The sequence below is a fragment of the Condylura cristata genome, unplaced genomic scaffold, assembly GCF_000260355.1.
Source record: "Condylura cristata isolate star-nosed mole 26May11 unplaced genomic scaffold, ConCri1.0 scaffold00005, whole genome shotgun sequence".
Lineage (NCBI taxonomy): Eukaryota > Metazoa > Chordata > Mammalia > Eulipotyphla > Talpidae > Condylura > Condylura cristata.
The window spans coordinates 65,915,775-65,938,437 of NW_004567106.1; the positions used below are offsets into that span (position 1 = coordinate 65,915,775).

A 22,663-nucleotide genomic window follows, 5' to 3' on the forward strand; every position below is an offset into this window, starting at 1 on the left:
TTTCTTTCTTTCTTTCTTTCTTTCTTTCTTTCTTTCTTTCTTTCTTTCTTTCTTTCTTTCTTTCTTTCTTTCTTTCTTTCTTTCTTTCATTCATTCAAAAAAATATTTTATTTATGCCTATATAAGAACTGGATTATAGGCCAGAGGTGCAGAGGGGAGGGTGAGAGGATTACCAGAGACTGGGATGCAGAACAGGCAGATTGACTGAAATGTACTGCTGAGGGGGAGCAGCGGGTGAGACAGGAGAGGTCTGCTGCACCATGTGGGTAGCTCAGGCTTGTGGCTGGAACCTGCGCTGCAGTAGTTGCTGATAAGTTCATAGTGCTGACTTCACTCCTTGCACCACCAGGGAGGACTCTGATAATAAGGTTTATCCTTTATTAAAAGTGATGGTAACTATGACACAGTTGGCTTTCTGGATATCCTCTTTGGTGAACTACCTGTTCAGATCTCCAAAATTTATTAATTGGGTTGATTAGTTTTTGTTGTTATTAAATTAAATAAGGGTTTTTTTTTTAATATCTTGGATAGTAATACCTTGTTGGTTGTAAATTGAATATTTTCTTCCATCAAGTGGGATTAATCTATAAAATATTTTTAATTTAAAGTGATCTTGATGGTTCATGTCTGCTTTTTTTTTCTTTAAAGATTTATTTATACATACGGAACTGGGGTACAGGCCGGCGGTGAGAGGACTCACCAGAGACAGAGTGGGGAGCAGAACAGGCCAACTGACGAAGTACACTGCTGAGGGGAGTAGCGGATGGGTCAGGAGAGGTCTGCCACGCCCTGTGGCGGGGCAGGCGGGAATCGAACTCATGCGGAAGTGGCTTTGGCTTTTTAGTGTTGTGCTTTAACCTGCTGCGCCACCAGGAAGGGCCGAGGCATAAATTCCTTTTTAAAGGCTTAATAGAGATTTCTTGTACAGTTACCTGGACCTAAGCTTTTGTTCTGAGGAAAGATTTGATTACTTTCGTTCCATGATTATGATTGGTTTAGTCACCTGTTTAGTTTCTTCCTGGTTTAGTCTTAACAAACTATATTATTCTAGAAATAACAGAATGTTCATTTCTCCAATGCTATTGAGTTTATTTATTGGCATAGAGCTCATAATTGTGATTTCTTATATCCTTGTGTTCCTGTGCTAGCTATGGTATTTTGTGTAGTTTCTCCTCATTCTAGTTTTATTTATTAGTGTTTTCTCTGTTCTTTATTAGTCTAGCTGAAGGACATCTGTAAATGAATGACATGTCTTAATTATCCAAGTTCGACAAGAGGCTATGTAAACTTGTATTCCTGAGAGTTCTCGGCATAGACTAGGATGTTCTAAGCCATGCAGTGGGCATATGGTGCCCACCTCCCATAGCTGTCCATGTACTGAAACATCAGAGACAGGTATGGAGGTTAGGAATCTATTCCCACTGTTATCAGGTCCCAGCCGCCTTAGCAGTAGGAGCCTACAGGAGCAGTGATTCTTTCAGACTGCTGCTCCACAGGGGTCAGTTGTGGCATTTGTTCCTCAGCTCAGTAACCACCGCTCAGTAATGGACCAGTTAGGTGTGTGCTTGGAGCTGAGCTGACTGTTGCTAAATGGTCCAGTCAGACTTGCGGGTTGGAGGGAGCTAAGGCAGAACCCCCAAAGAGAAAGGAAGAGCCCCCAAGAAAAGAGAAGAGGGCCCCTGAGTAGAGGTGACACCAGCTCCAGAGAAGAAAGAAGGGGCGAAAGCTTCGTTCCTGGCCTCTAAAGAAGAAAGAAGAAAGAAGTGTCCAGCAGATGCCCGCCCAGGAGGGAGAGGAGCCGAAGGACTCTGTTGGAGCCTGGGCCTCCTCCACCAGAAAGGGGCACCCAGGGCCCCGGGCCTGGAGTCCCAAGGAGCTGTTAACACTGGGGGTCTCTGACCCGCCTCTGAGGGACCAGCAGTGACCATGCCTACTGGCCACTGCTGTCCAGCACTCCTGATGCCGGTGGCGACCATCACTGATGCTGTCCGGGAGAGAAAGTGCCACTCGTGGCTGCGTGAGCTCTGTCTCCCTGGCGGTTGATCCCGGAGCCTGAGGCTTGTTGCAGTTCTGTGGTGGGACCCACTGACCACGACCAGCCTCTTAACCAGGCTCGATCCTTTGGTTTGGTTTTGGCTTTTTGGGGCCTTTGGGTGACTCTCTGGTCTCAGAGCCCAGGCAGATGGTGGCCGTTCCATCCTTCCACCCTGCCTCCTGCTCTGCTGCCCTTTTCTGGCCCTCTCCACCCTTGCTTCACTATCATTGATAATGAAGAATCTCTTTATTCCTACAGTTAATTCCTTTTCATCTTGGTATGTTAGACTTCTCCTAATCTTTTACTATATTGCTATTTTTTAATTTATTTGCCTCTTTCAATATAAATTTTATGTACTTCTACTTTTTTTTTAATGTTTTTGATTTTATCCTCAAATAGCTCTTGTATTTATCTAATTAAACTTTACATATCTTCAATAATACTAGTTTAGTTCCTTTCAACTTAGTTTTATTTTAAAGTTCTACTACAGACAGCTTTTAGATAAATACTTGCTATTTTTCTTCATTTTTCTTAAGTGTTCAAACAAGTGTTTGAAGAATTCTAAGTCTTTAAAATAAAACTTTAATTGTCATTTGTTAGTTTGATTCTGCTGGTTTTAAAATTTTGGTTACCCTACAGGGAGTTCTGTACTTTTGTGTGTGTTACTTTCGTAAACATAGTGATGTGGACAGAGGACCATACTGTGTATTACTTGCCAAAAGCAAGTTCTGTGTGATTATTGTGAACCCAAGAATTTATTAAAGAGGAAAACTTTGTGTCTTCGTTTTTGGTTTCAGCTGTATTTTTTTTATCGTGCAGGAAAACATTACCTCACTAATTTATCCTTTTTGCTGGCACACATTTAAGGTTTTTGTAAATATTGATGATTTCATGAAAGTTTTTTCTATGTAGAGCAATCCTTATTCAGATTTCTGCTTTGAAAAGCAAAAAGTTTATTTTTCCTTCTGAATTGCTGAAAATATTTAGTATTTTGGTATTAGTAAAACCAAGTGGTAGCGGTGGTGTCAGTGAAACTGTTGCTTCTTTATGTCAACATGTTTCTTGAATATGGACAGTCTAATAATTATTTACTGTTAATATTCTTATGTTATACCTCCTTTTGTTTCTAATAGAAGCAGTTGGTGTGACCAGTCAGCGACCAGTGTTTTGTCCTTTTCATAAAAAGGAGCAACTGAAGCTTTACTGTGAAACATGTGACAAACTGACTTGTCGGGACTGCCAGTTATTAGAACATAAAGAACATAGGTACCAACATTTTTCTTTGTGTACATCAATTAGCATGAGGGTTTTTGGCACTCCAGCCAAATGGTAGTCTACAAATCCGTTATGTTCAGACAGCAGTGTGCCAGCTTATTACAGGGTTTCAACATTCACACAACTGACATTTTGTGCCAGATCAGTCTTTGTAGTACATGTAATGTATCCTATCTAGCGGTATTTTCACCTCTATTGGCATTCTTCCAGCCTGTCTCCCAAAAATGTATGGGCATTGCCAAATGCCCTAGGGAATAGAATCACTGAATTGAAAATCACTGGCCTGTACACTCTTTTAAAATATATAGAATTGCTAGTATTGTAAAATGAGGAGATTTTACACTAAAATCTAAATCTTTAAGGTTTTTTTTTTGTTTGTTTGTTTTTGCTTTTTTATAGAAAATGGGTCCTGTATTCTTTCTTTTCAGTTTTTGGCTAGAACTTAGTCTTTAGAATAACGCTTGTGTTTGAAACATTTTTCCAGTTCATAATTCTTGCAGTTTACTTTTAAATCTCACCTCCATAGGTTTTTCAGTTAGCATTGACTGATTTAAATGGTCAGGTTCTGGTCACTTGGTAAAAATAGAGTATCTTAAGTACTATAGGCTTTCGTTAAAGGCAGACTAGGTAATTTGGACCAAGCATACCAGTGGATAACTAGAAAACCTAGTTATTGATGCGAAATTTTGGATCTAGATGAATTGTGGGATCAGGACTTAGTTGGAGGGGTGGGGACAGAGACTGGTAGGGACTCCTCTGCTCCTCCAACACATCTGTCTAGAGATTCGAGTACCTTTTACAGGCTTTCAGACTGGGAAAATAAGGATTGGAATTCAGGGGTTACAGTGGTTGAAGACCTCTTGCTTTGAGTTGGAACCCTGAAAGTCTCCACTAGTATAGCAAAAATGAACTAGATACTAAACAGTCTTTACATGGATTAATAAAGCTTAACTCAAACCTTTTTCAGTATACAAAGTTGTATTTAATTAATACCATATTGTTGCTGCAAATATACATTTCTTTCAACAGTAGAAATTCTCTTTGAATGAAAAAAGTTTGTCATTCTTAGGGCAAAGTCTTACTTGTTATAGGATTGAGATCATATAAAGTCTTCTGTAAACCTAATGCAAATAATCTGCAAAACAACAATAGATGAAAAAATATCCATACATTTGAAAATGAACAGATGCAATTTATGTGAAACCAAATGCACTGATACAAGATCTTCAATTATATCCTGGACTGTAAGTGGTAAAATTAAGTTAGGGTTAATCAGACAAATGACAATTAGGGATGTAGTCTGTATGTTAGCTGAAACATACCATTTGGTCTGTAAATTAGATGAAAGTGTTATGCCAATATCAGTCTTCCTATTGTTTAGTCATTATACTATAGCTATATATAAAATATTCCTGTTTTATGACATGTATACTAATTATTAAGTAGTTAAGGGACTCCTGATGAGGCAGTATTTGAAAAACTGATAATGCTGTATTAAAGAATATACAAGATCTGTATATTCTTGCAAATTTAATTTTGATGTTACTTCAAAATAACAAATAAGATATGAGTAAATTTAAGTTAAGTGACAAAGATGAGCATCCAGTAGATCTTAGAAACTATTTTTATCTGGATAATAGTGAACATACTATAGATCAAGCCTTAAAATATATTGCTAAAGCCATGATTAGGAGAAATTTACATCATTAGATAATAAGGATAACAAGTGAATGTGCTAGCCATTTATTTCATCAAGAAAAGCAGCAAAATAAACCCAAAGGAAGCAAGGAAAAGTCATATTAAAGAAAAATGTAGAAATTAATAGTCAAAAATTGGAACTTTCAAAAGAAGAATAAATTCAGTAAATCTTTTCATAAGTGAGTAAGGAGGGAACAGGCCCACATAACCAGTGCAGAGACTGTAAAGGGATACTATCATGTTTTCTCAAGATACTTCTTTAAAATACCATCTAACAAAACTACAAAAAGGTAATTTAGAAAATTAGAATAGCTTCTTAATTAATGTAAACCCATAATTTATAACTTTCCCACCCAGAAAACCCCCTCAAAACAAACACTGCAGATTCTACTAGATAAGGTGAAAAATAACACTATTAACATTTTTTACCAATTTATCCAGTGAATGGTGGGCAAAAAATAAAAATACTCCAAATAGTTTTATGAAGCCAGTGCAACCATGGCACCAGAAACTGAGAAGGGATAAAAATAGAAAATAGCAGGCTAATCTCATTTATGAAATAAACAAATTTCTAAGAAATTTGGAAACTAAATCCCGCATTATTGTGATTTTTGGACAGCATTATCACAACCAGATTGGCCTTATTTTGGGAATACAGAGTTTGTTTAACCTTTGAAAGTCATTCATGAAACTGCATCATGTTAAAGGAAGGAATGAAGGAAAAATTATATGCCCATCTCAATAGAGGCAGGAGAAGCATTCAGTTAAAAATATGTACCCATAATGGAAAATTTCAGCAAACTAGAAATAAAAGGAAACTTACTAAACCTGATAAATATTATCTGTGAAAGAACTAGAAAACCACACGTGAAAAATACTGTTACTATACAATGTTACAGTAAACCAAAACTAAATACAATCTCATAGTGGAATACTGGTAAATTTTTACATTGAGTTTTAGGACCCACAGGTAAAGGTGATTATTTTGATGATTTCACTTAACACTGCATTGTAGTTAGGGTCCCAGAACATGTATTAAGGCGATAGCGACCGAGATTTAAAACTTGAGCTACCAGGATTTTGAATGTCATTGTTTACAAATGATAGAATTATGTATGTACAAAGTAAATCCAAATACAACTAACTGCATGTTCCCAATCTTTTTCTAGCCCTGTGACCTTATTTATATTGACTTAATTATACTTGAACATTGAAGATCATGTATAAAACATTATTTTAGAAATAGTGTATTTTGTATAATTTATGGAAAACATTTAATAATATGCATCTTTTACTTCACTGTTTCTCCAGACTCCTCTTGAGTCATCTTACATTGTCTTTATGTTGTACTTTATTGATTCTGTTTACTTGAAGCTGTCAGACTCATAGCTCTCTAACATCAGGACTGTGGCACCTCACACCACACTGCCCCGTGTCTCCTAAAGGCATGGATTTGTGTTACAAATCTGCACAGTTCTGCAGCACAACCGCTCACTTTCTAAAAGTGATCATTACAATGTTTATTTACACCATCACATGTCTATAATTTAAAATTGCAGAGTAGCTAATAAATCAGCTTAAATATCTGAGTACTTTTTGTGAGGTGTCTGCCAAATGAGTCATTCCCAAATTTTCAAAATAATTTTAAGCATGCCCATGAGTACTAAAATATTCTTATTAACACATTTTTTCTTAAGGGATAATTTGGGGAGGTGGTAAAAATCTGCCTTCTAGGAATATATTTACCATTCTAGAAAGATCATTATGTTTATATTTTTATAACCTTAGAAATGTTTCTATATTTCTTTGCAGTTCTTCCTCATTTTAGACAATACATTTGTGTGAAATAATTGGGTTATTTATTGTTTTTAGATACCAATTTATAGAAGAAGCTTTTCAGAATCAGAAAGTGATCATAGATACACTAATCACCAAACTGATGGAAAAAACAAAATACATAAAATTCACAGGAAATCAAATCCAAAGCAGGTAAATTTACATTTATAGTATTATAATCAATCATTTTCATATAATGTGTTAAGTATTTTTCTTAGGGTGAAGTTGATTTAAGTCATCACTTGGCTATAACAACACCTGGTTGATAAGACTTCTAGAAATTGTAAGTTTCTGGAAACTGGGTTTGAAACTTTGTTTTTAGGCATGACATTTCAAATTATTTTTAAGAAGGCATGATTACTAACAGTTCATTGAACTGACAGATACTGATACTTTATTATTTCCTGAAATGCCAAGGTTTTTGTTTTGTTTTGTTTTTTTTTTTAAGATTTTATTTACACATACAGAACTGGAGTACAAGCCAGAGGTGCAGGGGCAGTGAGAGCCTTCACCAGAGACAGAGTGGGGTGGGGAGCAGAACAGGCAGCTCGAAGAAGTACACTGCTGAGGGGGGAGTACACAGTGGGTGGGTCCGGAGAGGTCTGCCATGCCATGTGGATCACCTCTGGGGCTGGGGATCGAACTCGAACTAGCTCTGAAGCGGCTGTGGTTAGCTTGCAGTGCTAACCCATTGCACCACCAGGGAGGGCCCTGAAATGCCATGATTTAAAAACAATCATGAACCTTTTTGTTAGTATTATATTCTAACACTAGATTATATACCTAATTGCTAAATTTTGAGATGCCATATTTGACATGAGATGGAGGTGTGAGGACAGTAATTTTAGTCCTTGTTAGATACAGTACTTAAATGTTTTGTAGACCATTACCTGCTAGCCTTTTTGTTCTCCAGAGGAAAACTCCAACTGTCCAAGATGACTATGTCTCATAACTCAGCAGTTAGGGGAGCAAACCACTAATCTTCATGAGGAAGGGTGACTTTGGTTAGCTGCCTTTTAAATCCCATTTGGGAACACACACTGACATTTAACACTTCTGAAATCCCAGGCCCTCTTTTGTTTTGCATACAAAAATAGTGTATCACTGCTTAAACAGAGCAAGAAATGCTTCTAAAAGAGAGTCTAAATAAAAATGGTCTGTAGGGGACTTGAACTTTCTCAAGGAAAGTTGAGATTCATAAGTCTTCCTGATCTATTATTATTCCCTTTTTAGAATATAGCTAGGGTGTGGTGTTTGGGCATTTTTTCCCTAGGCATTCCCTGGACTATCTGATATCTTTGAATGTGGTTCTTCAACATAGTTTGACCTTTTCTTGATACCCAGATACTATACCTGTTCATTATTATACATTGTGGTAATGACAGTTCTATTGTGTCTTTCGGTTTCACTCTTCTGTGCATTTTATCTTTCTCTTTCACCTAATGTTAATCAAATATGATTTCCTTTAACATGTTTTAAGCAGAATGCTATAATTTGCCAAGTAGAGTAAATGGTGGCTATAAAGATTTTTTTTATCTGTGTAATTGTAAATTATTAATGAATATTTTTGGAATGACAAATTTTCTATTAGGGTATTTCTACCATCTAGTGGCAAAATGTGGCAGTTGTAAAATAATTTTAAGTAGAAGTTCCACCTTGATAAAATTTACCATTTTGACTTTTTAAGTTCTTTCACTATATAATGAGCTGTAGCTTCTGAGGTTCACATTTGAATATTCAATTTTTTCAGTGCTGTTTGTTGGAAGTATTGTTTTGTTGCATTTTCTAGAACTCATTTTTTTAATCTAGTAGTGGTCTGTGCTTTAAAAAAAATGTATACTCTTAACAAGGTAATACATTATTGTGGAAATGATTGGAATCTTTGAATTATGATAAAAATTGGATCAGGTACTAACAGTCATATTTTTAGCCTACCTAATTATGGAAGGTTAGATTACTGGACTCATTTACTGTGCTAGTAATTCATTTCTATGTATGTTCAAACATAGTATTGCTTTATGATGTAGTTTCTGAGGTTGTTTACTTCCCCATCTCCTTTCCCTGATCAGTTAGCTGATATTAATGTCAAATAATTTTCTTGAAGAATTTCCAATAGAGAATGGAATTTCTGTCCTTTGGCCTTAAATTTTGGGGAGTGCAGGCAGAAGAAATGAAGCTTTTTATTTATCTCATAATATTGGTAGGTGCCACATTCTTTCTGTTCTATGTATTTTCAATCAGTCTTATCTCAATGAAAGTAGGATCTGTAATTTCTCTAATCAAGGAGGAGATGGATGCGGTCATTGAAATGTTATTATTTGCATATTTTAAGACAAATAGTGTTTTTAAACTCAGTAGCTAATGTTATCTTTTCGCTTCCTATTCAGGGGTATGAACACTGTAGCAATTCAGATAAATACCTGTGACATTCTCAATTTTGTACTTTTTCATTGCATTGAACACAAATGGAACTCATTCAGAGTCATAGTGCTCTTGAATCTTGCTTAGAACTTTTTTTTGCCTATCCTTAATATGTTAAAATTTTACTTTCCTGGGTGTCATCTTTCTGAATGATGTTTTCCTATAATTTCTAATTTTATACATTTTGATTTTAAGATTGAATTTAATGACTATCTTCCACAAGAATTATATTTCTGCTGTCTCATTTTCAAGAAAGACAATTTAAACTGAAGGACCCTTAAAAATATAGCAAGGCTATTTTAAGAGGTGAAATCATTTTTATCTTAGACACACAAAAAAATTTTTTTTTAATATTTTAAGATAAATCTGCCTTAAATTTGTTTTTTACTTAATTTTCAGGATAATTGAAGTAAATCAAAATCAAAAACAGGTGGAACAAGATATTAAAGTTGCTATATTTACATTGATGGTAGAAATAAATAAAAAAGGAAAAGCTCTACTACATCAACTTGAGGTAGGTTACAATTCCTTGCATAGTATGTTGTGATATTAATAGTGTTGTTTTATGTAATTTGTTCATTTGAAATCATAGCCTTTTTTATATTGTTCCGTTTATGATTTAATACTACTGCTTCGCCATCTCAGAACTTCCCTTTGCCAGATTAGTCTACACTGTAGCCACAATCTAAGGCTTTATAACAGTACATCAGGAATGTCTTGATTTTTGTTTACTTTATAGTGCAAAGCATGTTTCACTTGAAGGAACTTGCTGCCAAAGAGGTGAATCATACCATTTTATTTATTTCCCCCCCTAAACATTTTATATATATACATATATATGTCTGTATTTACATTATTCTTATTTGTACAGTGTACGCTTTCTCTCCTCAGGTGTAGTCCCTGTGAAATTCCACCACCAGTTCACCTGTGTACCATCACCATAGTCTCACTTGCTCTTCCCACCCCTATTTTAATACTACAACCTCCTCCTTCCCTGCAGAATGTAATTTATAGTTGCCTGTTGATTTTTACTTTTAATTTATTGTAGTTAATTTTTTTTTCTTCCTGATCATTTATTGGTTCCTCAACATTCCTCCTATAAGTGAAACCATCCAATATTTTTCTTTTTCTTTCTGGCCAATTTCTGGGCATAATTCCTTCCAGCTCTATCCATGTTGCTGCGAATGGCATGAGTTTATCTTTTTTGACTGCTGAGTAATAATCCATCTTCTTGATTCAGCCATCTATTTTTGTGCATCTGGGTTGCTTTCATAGCTTAACTGTTGTAAATGGCCTTGCAATAAACATAGGGGTGCAGATGTCCTTTTGAATTAGTGTTTTGTGTCCTTTGGGTAGATATGTAGGAGTGGAATTGCTGAGTCATATGGAAGCTCCAATTTTAGTAGTTTGGGGAACCTCCATGCAGCTTTCCATAGTGGTTGGACCAGATTGCATTCTCACCAGCAGTGCAGGAGTGTTCCTTTTTTTCCCATCCTTGCCAGCATTTGTTGTTGCTAGATTTTTTGAGTCATACCATTTTAAAGAATCATTGATGAGACAACTGTGCATCATCAAAAGGAGTACAATTTAGTAAAATTTATTCTTAGAAAAATATCCTGCTAACTATAGTTCATTCTCAAGGATATACATTTTCCTTGTGAGAAATTATATTTTAAAATATGCCTCTAGCCCCTAACCTTCTATATTCTTAATCATGAAAGGAGTGCTTAGGAAAAAGTGCTCAAGACACTTCAATAGTTTTTCACTGCAGTAAGAAAGCCGTAACTCTCTTCAGCTTCTTTCCACTTGTGAAGATAAATGTCTAAAGTCATTGCTTGACTCAAAATAATAATGAGGTTACAATTCTACATGGTATGTTAATGTATTATTAATTACACTATATTTTGGTTTTCCTTTAGTATATTGGTATAGAAAGAATTCATAGTATGTGCAACTTAGAATGAAAAAATAGAAGTCTAATGTTTGAAGACTAAGCATAAAGTACTGGAAATAACTTAAGCCTCTTTATAGTTGACAGAATTATGAGGTCCTTGTCAGAAAGTTCTATTACTTCTGGGAAAGAATGCTTATTCCATGGCACATCAATCATATAGAAAGCAAGTAATTCTAAATAATACCTTCTTTTAGAAACAAATACTTAGTGAAAAGTATTCTAGAAGGGCAGAGTAATTCTTAATCACAATTATAGTAACTATTTTTTCAAGATTCTGTGAGGTTTTGTTTTTGTTTTTTAATTAAAATACTTAATTTTTTAGCTCTGCTTAAAATCACAACTGGTTTAGATTTGCTCTCAGAGCGCACATGTTACTATGGCAGTTTCCAAGCTTGACTGCAACTCAGAATTGCCTGTAGTACTTTAAAAACTGATAAATAAAAGATGATTAGAGTCTCAAATCCCTAGAAATGAACCTAGATTTGAAAAGAAAAAAATCATTGTTAATCAACCTTATTGAAATACATTTTTACAGCACCTTTTAAATAATGCCTTTAGTTTTCATATTCATTCTCCTAGTTCACAACACAGTTTTATCTTAATACTCAAGGGAAGCTAGCCCCCAAATATTTGTTGCCACAGAAGACCAAGAAAACTGGACCTTATATATTCTCAATTTGCAACATCCCCAAAAGTTAACAAATTTGGATACTTTCCAGAAAGAATAGAAAGAAACCTTTAGTTTTTAATAGGAATCAGAAATAGCTTACTAAGTTATTTCTGAATTTAAATCTTACAACATCATTGACAGTACAATTTTTTCCTTAATTTAGTGTACATGTGTTTCTCAAATTTAAAACTGCTTAGGGCCGAGATCTAGTTTGTTTTTCAAAATTATGACTATACGTCCTAGTTGGAGTGTATGAATTTTATTTTCAAATTTATCTAATCTATCAGAACCAGTACAAAATTCTGTTCTGGTCCCCTTCCTTTACCAGTAGGGCACAACCTGTTTGTATAGAGACCTTTGAAATATACCAAGCTCTCTGCTTTTGATCAGCCTCTGTTCAAGCTTGTGCACTTCCCTCTGAGGTTCTCTATTCTGTTTAGGTAGCTGTTGCGCTCGTGTAGCGTTGTGCATAGGCACTAGTCGTGTGTCAGTTGGTTCCCAGGGTATTTCTCAATGGAAGGAAATAGTGTGATGCCCTTCTTACCACTTACAAAGCATAAGGATTACCTGCTTTATGGCATGACTGGGCACATACAGGTTGTAGTCTGGACTAGAATGCCCAAAGGAGAGATCCTATGATTGACTCAATTGTGATCTAGTAATATTGCAGATTGATGGGTGATACATTTATTTTAGTGTTGAATTTAACAGACCATTTACTTTATTATGGCTCATCGTTTTGCCCCATTTTAGATATTAAGAGATGCATGAACAGAGACTTAAATCTAAGATACGTAAAAACTTAAGAACCTAAAGATGCAGGATCATGAAGATAGTGGCTTTTGTGGGGGGAGAGATTTTGGGTGGGTTTTGTTTTTTGCTGTAGAAATAATTCTCTGTACTGGGGGAACATAACAAAGAATATTTTTAGTTTGTATCACTTGGATACTTAGAAGTTAATAGTTTTTCTAATTTGGTAATTTGAAAATGGTCATTAAAACATGTCATGGAGAAATAATTTGAAATTATTTTCTTATTCAGAGCCTTGCAAAGGACCATCGCATGAAACTTATGCAACAACAGCAGGAAGTGGCTGGACTTTCTAAACAGTTGGAACATGTCATGCATTTTTCTAAATGGGCAGTTTCCAGTGGCAGTAGTACAGCTTTACTATATAGCAAGCGACTGGTAAGAGAGACTAACTGGCATTTTACATTCCATCAGAATGCAGAAAAAAATGGAGTTATTGCAATTCTTAAGTTGAGAAATGTTAAGTCAATGTAGTTTGCCTAGAGGAGGTGAAAAAAAGTTTTAATAAAAATATTCACGCATCTTCCCTTCTGACCCTGATGACTTGAAGTCACAGGGTACTGAAAAGGGTTGAGGGATACACAGATGCACAAGGTTGGCATCACAGAATGGGGTGAGTGGAAAACCCAGAGGTGTAAGCAGACAGCTGGTATCCTTTGGATTTTGATTATAGTAAGCTAGTAAGTAAATACATCACGAGTAATTTTTTTTTTTTTTTTTTTTTTTTTTTTTTTTTTAGAGAAGTTACTTAAGTAGAAAGAGCCCTAAGTGTTTTGGATTGGAATTGGAGATACAAATATGAACCGCTTTGCATATACGCAGATACATTTCAAATGTACATGTTTATGTTACCTTTGTATGACTGTGTGTCCCCCCCATCCCCACCATGGCAGTGAGCTTTCTATCCTTCCAGAACTTTTTTTAAATAACAAGGAAAGTGGGAGGAAGTATAAGATGTGCCCAGAATATCTTGTATCAGAGAATGATGGAAGCATATCATAAAGTAACCAGGATCCAGCCTAACAGGGCTCCCACCGGGCAAATCAAATTTCCTGAACAAACTAAATAAATAGAAAAATGGATTAAAATGCATTGAATTTTAAAAAGAGCACGTGAATCCATAATGATATATGTAAGTTAATGGTAATTGAAAGAAGGGGAACGTTTATAGCAGAATATAAATTAATAAATGTAGGGGGGAAAGTGGCCATTTAACAAAAATATTTTTGGTCAGTACGTAGAGGTAGTTCAGGAGTTACCTACCAGTAGATACCAGTGGTGGGGAGAAGTTTGAAGAGGATCAGTATTTTGGTGTAATCCTAGAGTGTCTCTGCGCAAAATATTCATCAATTACAAAGGGGGAAAATGGTGAACTAAGGGGTGAGAGGTTGGCAGCATCTTGCCAGGTGATGAAGATTTCATATCAGCAGGGTTGGACAAGTTGACATCCTGTGTTTTCAGGTAACAGGGCACTGGGAAACGCACATACTACTTGTGTGGTATCCCAGAGGAGAATACGTCCTACCTAGGGGTAGGCATGCTCAGGCCCACGCCAAAGGTCATCATACGGAATAACAGGGAATAGTGAAGGAACTAGAGAGACAGGTAATGAAATACCGTATTCCTTGACCCTTCCTGGGAAGAGACACTGTTGGGGTAGTTGACAGTTGAATCTGGTCTTTGGATTATGTTTTCTGGATTTAGAATCTGTTACTTCAGAGGAACTTTGCTTTAGGATATTCTTCCTGGAATGTGCAGCAGAGACAGAACTTCCTACCAGTAGGTTGCTGTTGTAAGGCTCAGAAAAAGATGGTAGCAATAATGTTTGTGCATAGGAGCAGCTGGGTGAGTGCTGGCACAATATGGTAATATGTTATTATATATACTATATATAGTTGAAATGTCTGTGTATTTGGGTTTTGGGGTTTTTTTTCCTTCAATTTTAAAATTACTTCAAAATAATGACTAAATTTCGAAAATGGTAAAAATACTTGCAGAGAAATGTTCTTGAAATAATTCTTTTTCACATTTTATAGTGAAAATTATTAGAGGATGCAAAAGAAAGGGACAAAGGGAACAAGACAGTATTGAGTGCTGGTTGCTCAGCACTGTGCCGTTTTACTCCACACAGCTCTGATAAAAGTTAGTATTTTTACTCAGAATTTATTATAGCTGATGCAGTTTAGTAGAGAAGCAAATTTATTCTGTAGTTATTTATTGAATACTGTGATATATCAGGCAGTTTGCAAAGTATTGAGGGAGGAGGAAACAAAACTTTTGCCCTTAAGGGGTTGCATTTTGCTGGGGAGAGACAGTACTCAAAAGTAAACCATAGACTGTCATCTTAAGTGCTATAGAGAAAGAGTAAGGGAGGAGTGTGGGAGCATTGGGATGCTCCGCTGGGATGGTAGTTGTAATTTTAATAGGGAAATTAGGATATAGGACATGAGAAAAAGAAAAGAATCAAGGGCTGACTAAGCAGTAGGAAAAATAGTGCTAACCTCTGAGTGAAATTAGATTATAGAAAGAGTAGACATGAAGAGAGAAAGAATTCCCTTATAGACAACTTGCTGGAGATGTTGACTAAATGGTTGGAAGTGCAAATTCAGAAGAGCGCTCTAGGCTTGTGATATAAATTAAGGACTGATTCAACTGTAATACTGGAGGAAATCACTAGAAGTATGTTAGTGTAGGGGAGAGAGCAGTTGGATGCCCTGGGCTATTCCGACACATGGGTGGTGTAGGAGAACAACTGACTATGGAGACTGAGATGGTATAGTGTTAGCAGGAAGAAGGGAAAGCCAGGCCTTTAGTAGGAAGTTCACTTTGTGTTGCAACCTAAAGTTTGCAGAGTATTGAGGGAGGAGAAAAGGAACCAAGTGTTTTGTTTCAAGTTGTGAAAAGTTAAAGTATGTTTATGTGTTGAGCGGTAAAATGGAAAACTTGGAGAGGGATGAAAATTGCTGAGCCATGCCCTTGAGTAGATAAGAGGTTGGGCACCATTGCATTAGTGGAAGAATTGGCTATAGCTAGAAGCAGGGCCATTTAATTTGCCTTAACCAAGGGGAGCACCAACCATTGCCAAAAGTTTGTGGAAGGTGTCTGATCTGTTCACCCAATGAAACAACCAAGCCGCCAGTGGAGTCTGAAAGTGAGGGAGAGCCTACCTAAAATAAGTAGCATCTGGCCACTGGAAAGAAGGATTTTCTGGTTGGATATTAAAAGTATCAAGAATTGTGATAGAAATGTTAGAGAGATTGACAGTGAGCCAGTTCTTTATTGACAAAGGTATTTCCTGAGGATTGCTTTGTGCAGGGGTGAAGGATGGTGATGGTAGAAGGCATGGATGTGAGAGCCAGGAGACCACCCTATCCCACCCCACCAGAGAGCCTGATTGTGGCTGTGCTTATATTTCCTGAGTAGCGATTAATCTGCATTTACTGTATAACTCAGTAACTCTAAATCTTGTATCATTCTTTAAAGTACCAAGTAAAACAAGTAAAGGAGCAAGATGTGTTAAAATGTTTTATTTGAAGACACTTACTTGGTGCCTCTATGAAATTTTCTTTAAAAAAAAAGCTCACTGGGCCCTCCTCCCTGGTGGCGCAGTGGGTTAGAAGGTAGTACTGAAGCTAACCATGGCCACTTCAGTGCAGTTCAATCCCCAGCCCCAGAGGTAATCCATGTGGCATGGCAGACCGCTCCAGATCCTCCCGCTGCTCCCCTCAGCAGTGTACTTCACCGATCTGCCTGTTCTGCTCTCCTCTGTCTCTGGTGAATCCTCTCACCACCCCCGCACTTCTAGCTTGTACCACAGTTCTGTGTGCATAAAGAATAAATAAATCTTTTTTTAAAGCTGACTTATTTTTCAGTTTTCTATGCAAACATAGCTGAATTACACCTCAACTAGAAAATATGAAAGTATTTTCTGCATATAGAATTAGATATAGAATGTAGAAAATGATAGTCACATCCACTTTTCATAACTTATGATTGTTTATCTTATGTTGGTATACCAGAATACCAGAGACTATTGGACACTTAATGCTTGAAGATAATGTTGTTTTATTATCTCCTCCTAGATTACATACCGGTTACGGCATCTACTTCGAGCTAGATGTGATGCTTCTCCAGTAACCAACAATACCATCCAGTTTCACTGTGATCCTAGTTTCTGGGCTCAAAATATTCTTAATTTAGGTAGGCTATTTGTGTACATTTTCTCTAAGTGCCATTTGTTTCTGTAACTCTTAGTGATTATGACGTGTTCTTGAAAATGTATTCTCTTCCACCCCAAAGTATTTTCATTATCTTATTTCAAAGACATGGTTTTCACTGGTGTTTCATTAATGTGTTCTATATATGACACATCCAAGACTATAAAAACACATGTAAAATATGGGGGATATGAAATGTCCTTTATGTTGACTCATGTGATATCTGAACTTGGGAACTGTTTCCATGGATTCCTTCCTGTGCTGGGAATAGTAGCGTCTAAACTTAGTGGTTTGAAAACCTTGCCTTTTAAATGCTATTGATAAAGGAGTTTTTCCTTTAGCATGTTTTCTGTTTTATAGTATTTCTAGTACTATATTAACTTTAGGTTTACTCACATGGGACACCTAGTGATTCATTTGCTTTATCTTACCAGGAAGACTTCAGTTTTCCTTCTGCCTTTGAGCAGTAACTACATGTAGTTTTTAATTTCTGGTTGGAATACAACATGCATACAGAGAAGTGCCAAAGGTCCTAAATGTAAGCGCTCACTGAGTATCACAAACTCTGAGTTTGATAACATTACAAGCTAAAATGTTTTTGTGGACAGTTCAACAGGAGAAGTTACTCAATTTTTCTGTGAGGCTAGGAAATACCTTCACTTTTTGCCTCATTTCTTAATTTTTCTTGGGGAAACTCACATAGGCATTACTCACACAGAAACTGAAATAAAGAATTCCTCACGTATTCTTTGTCAAGCACCAGTATTCCCGTGATGGCTTTTTGGGTCTCATTGACTCTTTTAGAAACAACAAAGGTGGTTGCTCTTTCAGTCCCTACGCTAGATTCTGGGTAGGAAAGGAAGAAATGACTGGAAGAATGGCAATGGCTAGTGCTCGGAATAATCCAGGAAAGAAAGAAATATGCTCAAACAAATCTCATCCATGCAAAGGAAGAACAAAAGGAATCCTTAAAGATAGGTGGTAGGGAGACACATTAATTGACTCATTGCAGGCAACTGGGACCACACACTCACTTCCTATGTGACTAAAAAGAAACCTCTTAATTCAAGGCATGTAACTACCTCTTGCCCTGCCTCACCATCAGTGAAAACAAAATTAAAACAGTACCTGCTATTTTTGAAAACTTTGTAAAACTCCGATACATGTTAAACAATATCCTTTACTGTAAGACTTCTCAGAGCTGTCAACTCTTGTAACTTGTCATTTACAATGAGATCTTCCAAGAAGCCAGATTCCCCAAATTTGTTTATCCATGACTTCTGAGAAATATCTATAGAAGAGTACTGAGAATCATCTATAGAAAAATACAAGGGAAAAATACTGGTCTAGATGAATGTTTGCTCAGTGTCTTAGTTACTTGGGTAAATTGTTTAGTTTGTCAGAAGTTATAGATCATTTATCTGTAAAAAAGGACTTTAATAAAAATATACATCTGCTATTACAATGCCTTACACAGTAATGAATGGTAGCTTTTTTTTTTTCTAGGATATATACTTACTCTTGAGTGTCTACTGTTGTAGAAATCAAGAGTGGCCTTATGTTTGGATCACATTTGTTAGAGATTTTCTTTAAGCTCTAAAATTGCAGTTGGAAGCCAGGCAAAGCATTTCTGTCAGAGAACTAATGTAGTATGGGTGTAAAGGTGTAAGAAACTTGAGAGATAACTTTGTTAATATTTTGTGGGGTTGTCTTTTGGACTAAGTCAAGTTTACTTGTTTTGATATATATAGCAATTTTTAAAGTGTAGCCTGAGGCTCCTTTAGAGCCACTGAAGCCTCTCCTCTCCAACAGCATGGTCCTCTGTGGCCAGATTTTCTTCATGCATGTCAGCCAAAGACTGTATTATGACAGACTAATTCATGACAAATATGACAGACATTTAAAAAGATTTTAAGAAACATAAAATAGTGCCACTCTTTATTAGATTGTTAAAAATATTTTTCCTAAGAACATGTTACTGGCTTATTGTTACTTTAAATGATTTAGTAAATAGAGCTTTTTTAATTCTCTTTTTTTAATTGTCAAAATGGTAAACTTTGACAGTACATACAGAAACAAAAGCTCTTTCGGGGTCTCCTATTTTTAAGAGTATAAAGGGTTCCTGAGATGAAAAAGTTCTCAACATTTCTGAAATTCAGGGAAAAAAATAACCTTACAAAATGTGGTATTTCACTATCAGAAAAACTTTAGAACTTAACCTTTTCTCTTTGATTAGGTTCTTTAGTAATTGAAGATAAAGAGAGTCAGCCTCAAATGCCTAAGCAGAATCCTGTCGTGGAACAGAATTCACAGCCACCAGGTGGTTTATCTTCAAACCAGTTATCCAAGTTCCCAACACAGATCAGCCTAGCTCAATTACGACTCCAGCATATGCAGCAACAGGTAATGGCTCAGAGGCAACAGGTGCAACGGAGGCCAGCACCTGTGGGTTTACCAAACCCTAGAATGCAGGGGCCCATCCAGCAACCTTCCATCTCTCATCAGGTAAATTTGGAAGCAGGGCTATCCTAACTTAGACCATTATAGTACACTTTTATTCAGCAGCTCTTAAAATGACCAAGATATTATCCGTGATTTAAATATATGAAGTTATAAAAATTTTTCACATTAAGGATCCCTGATTTAACTCTTAGTGTCTTAGCCCTCCTCAAAAAGAATTTAATAATTTATTTAGTTGGTACATCTCTTTTCATCTACTCTTCGTTGTCTTCAAATCATGACAGAGGATAATTATATTCCTGTATAACCCTGCCTATAACTAGAAAATTTGTGTACCGTGAACTCTTAATTCCTATATTAGTGCTTCAGAATCACTAATTCTTTAGGTGACTGTTGAGGAATCACATCACATCATATCACATCATTGACACTGGGGCAAAATGAAATAGAAAGTGGCAAGGGAGTAGTGTTAGGGTTATGTGTTTTTCAGACATTTCTGAGTAGATACGTCCGTGAGAAATTCTCATTTTTACTAGCTGCAAATATTCTCCTAATCCTGGTTTTTGAAGATAAAAGGTGTTTATGCCATTTGTGAAATAGTTTGACAGTTCTGCTCAGGTTAGATGTGAGCATACTTCCATTTAAAAAGAACCATAAAATCTAGTTCATATAAATTCATATTTTCAGTTACATTTATTTCTTCACATTTCTGAGAAGAATTTTATGTGATTTGTAACAGTTGATACAAATTGAAATGGAACAGGGTCTAATGAGTCAAATGCAAAACTAGGCCAAGAATTCTAATTCTCTTTATACTTGAGAACAAGACTTAGCTCCATTTTTTTTTTTTTTTTTTGTCAAGTAAAGCCAGAACCTAACAGGAATAATATCTGTATTATTTGATAAAAAGAATGCATACCAGTCAGAGAAGAAACTTTATACTAGTATTTATTTTACGAGCCCAAAGAGGAAAAGATATATGGCTTTTACTGAAATAGCAATTAGTTGGAATCTTTTGTAATTTTACAAAACAACATATGATCCTCTGGGATTCTTCAACCTTTAATAAAAAATTGTGGGCATATATAGATCTTGGTGGTGTTAAGTAGCTTCTGTGAACGCCTGAGGTGACATGCTGGAGGTTTACAGCTTTCTAGTTATTTTGCTTTAACACAGCGTATCAAATATAAAGAAATTTCACCAACCCCTATTGATTATCCTCTCAGACTTTGTTAGAACCTAGCTTTTCACAGGAAGTAAATAACAAGTATTTAAGAGATCTTTGAGTAGTCCATGGGAAAAGTAAACCTGGAGCTTCACTGGCAGTTGAAATTTTAAGAAAATTCAGGAATAATTTTGCTACTAGCTTTGCAGATTGCGATTACATATTTCAGATAGACCACAAAGAGGAGAAAAATTTTTCAGAATCTGAAGAGAAAGTAATTACTTGTTGATGCCTTATGCTTAGCATTTACTTAATAGTCAAATGTGTGAGGTGAAGTTATTTAATCATTGATTAATCTGGAAAAAAAGTAGTTTTATTAATCCAAAGGTGGTAAATCTATTATTTGTGTTATCTTTCCCAAAAAGGAGGCAGTATCTGTTGTTTAATAGTTACATAATTATATGAACCGTGACAGTGACAACCAGAAGTGACCTGAGCTTTTGACCTGATTATCTCATAAATTTGCTTTTGACTTTTTCCCCTGTTTTTGAATATACTGTGCCATTTCTAGTTTTCCCATTAGAGATACAGTAATTTTTACATCTTTTGGTCGTTATACTTAGTATTCTTTTTCTTATTCTCAGTGACTTCTTGACTATCATATTCTATCATGTCTCATTTTTATCTGTTCTCTATCAAATACATTCTTCTGTCCACCATTTGCCCACTTGCTGATGTAAATATTTCCATGTGCAGTGGGGAAATGTCTGTCTAAAGGCAGACCTGTACTGCTGACTTTGTGGGTGTGTGCCAGTTACACTCCACGTCAATCGATGGGATGTGAACAAATTCAAAGGACTGCTTCTAAAACTTACTTCATAGTTCACTGTTCTTCCTCTGAAGATTAACCATGTAGTCTCCATCATTAAGAGCTGGGTGATGTCGGGTTAGAATTATAGCTGCATGGCCGAGTAGTGCATGCTTGCTAGATGATGCAAATCTTTTTATCCATGTACACTAGTACTCTGCACTGTATGGACACATCTAAGTTTCTTAGACAACACTCCACTTCTTATTTTATACACACTTAGAACAGTGGTTCTCATTCCTGAACTAGATTTACTGCTGTGGAGATACTCTAATTCATATGTTTGCATAATTTTCCTAAACAGCAGGTGGGTGATAGGACATATGCTATCCTTCATGATTAAACACAGTTGGAAACTACTGACCTAGAATAAAATCAAAGCCTGTAATAATGGAAGTACTTAGCGTGAAGATGAGGATAATAATGATAATATGTTAGTTTGCTTAAGCTCATTCTCTATTCCCTGTCGCTTTTTCTTTTTGTGTTTTGCAAATTAGTGGATTTCATTTAATTTTAAATGACATTGGTTTTTTAAATAGCACTGCTTTTTTATGCTCACAATTAGTTCCTGATCTTCTCTTTTGTTTTCCTGTTACTGTCACTGGATCCTTAGATATTAATTCTCTGTAGCATATGGGGGAGAGGGGGAGAGTAGTCATGTCACATCTTAGCAGATTGTGAGCTTCTCATGTGGCTAGATTTCCTACACTCGTTTATCAGAGTACATTACTAGCGCTCTGTGTCTTTCAGTGACGCAACATTTAAACAATATGGTGGGATGTGAGACCAGAGTAGAATAAGACTTCTGTAGGCAACTTCGTTCTCCTCAAGGATCATTTTGGTGGTTTTCCACTACAGTTTCTGTTTGTGTTCCTGTAACATAAAATCTTAAAGTCAGATACTTTTATAGAAAATAAAATAAAACAGCATTTCTGTGATTAGAGACTTATGCTTCTATATAAAAGTTTGAGTTTTTCTCTATTTGTCTATTCATCTGCAGAACACCCCTTGATCTTAGAACATTATCTAAATCACTTTTAATTGTGTCTGTAATTGCTGGCCACTCTTGAAAGTTACTCTGTGTAAGTCCATGCTAACTAATTTGTCAGAGGAGCGAAAGATGAGCAATTTTCACAGGAAAACAAATTCCAGAAATAGGAGGAAACCAAAAAAAGGGCAGAACTCTACCTAACAGTGTCAGAATTAGTGTTGTTACTTGAGTCCTATAAATTTATTTGTTCCTTTACTCCCTGT

General features: G+C 35.9%; 1 protein-coding gene across 3 annotated transcripts in view; it reads left to right on the plus strand.

The window, feature by feature from the left end:
- The window catches only part of TRIM24 (tripartite motif containing 24), a 52,067-nt gene that overhangs the window by 9,221 nt on the left and 20,183 nt on the right, over positions 1-22,663 (plus strand). For 2 of the 3 annotated variants that reach the window (XM_004677079.2, XM_012721065.1), the window contains exons 3-8: positions 3,169-3,301; positions 6,881-6,997; positions 9,665-9,779; positions 12,931-13,077; positions 16,782-16,899; positions 19,153-19,421. In XM_004677079.2, coding sequence (XP_004677136.1) covers positions 6,948-6,997; positions 9,665-9,779; positions 12,931-13,077; positions 16,782-16,899; positions 19,153-19,421 — 699 coding nt within the window. In that variant the 5' untranslated portion in view covers positions 3,169-3,301; positions 6,881-6,947. Of the gene's footprint in view, positions 1-3,168; positions 3,302-6,880; positions 6,998-9,664; positions 9,780-12,930; positions 13,078-16,781; positions 16,900-19,152; positions 19,422-22,663 lie in introns of those variants that run through there. The other variant, XM_012721064.1, reaches the window with a different exon arrangement.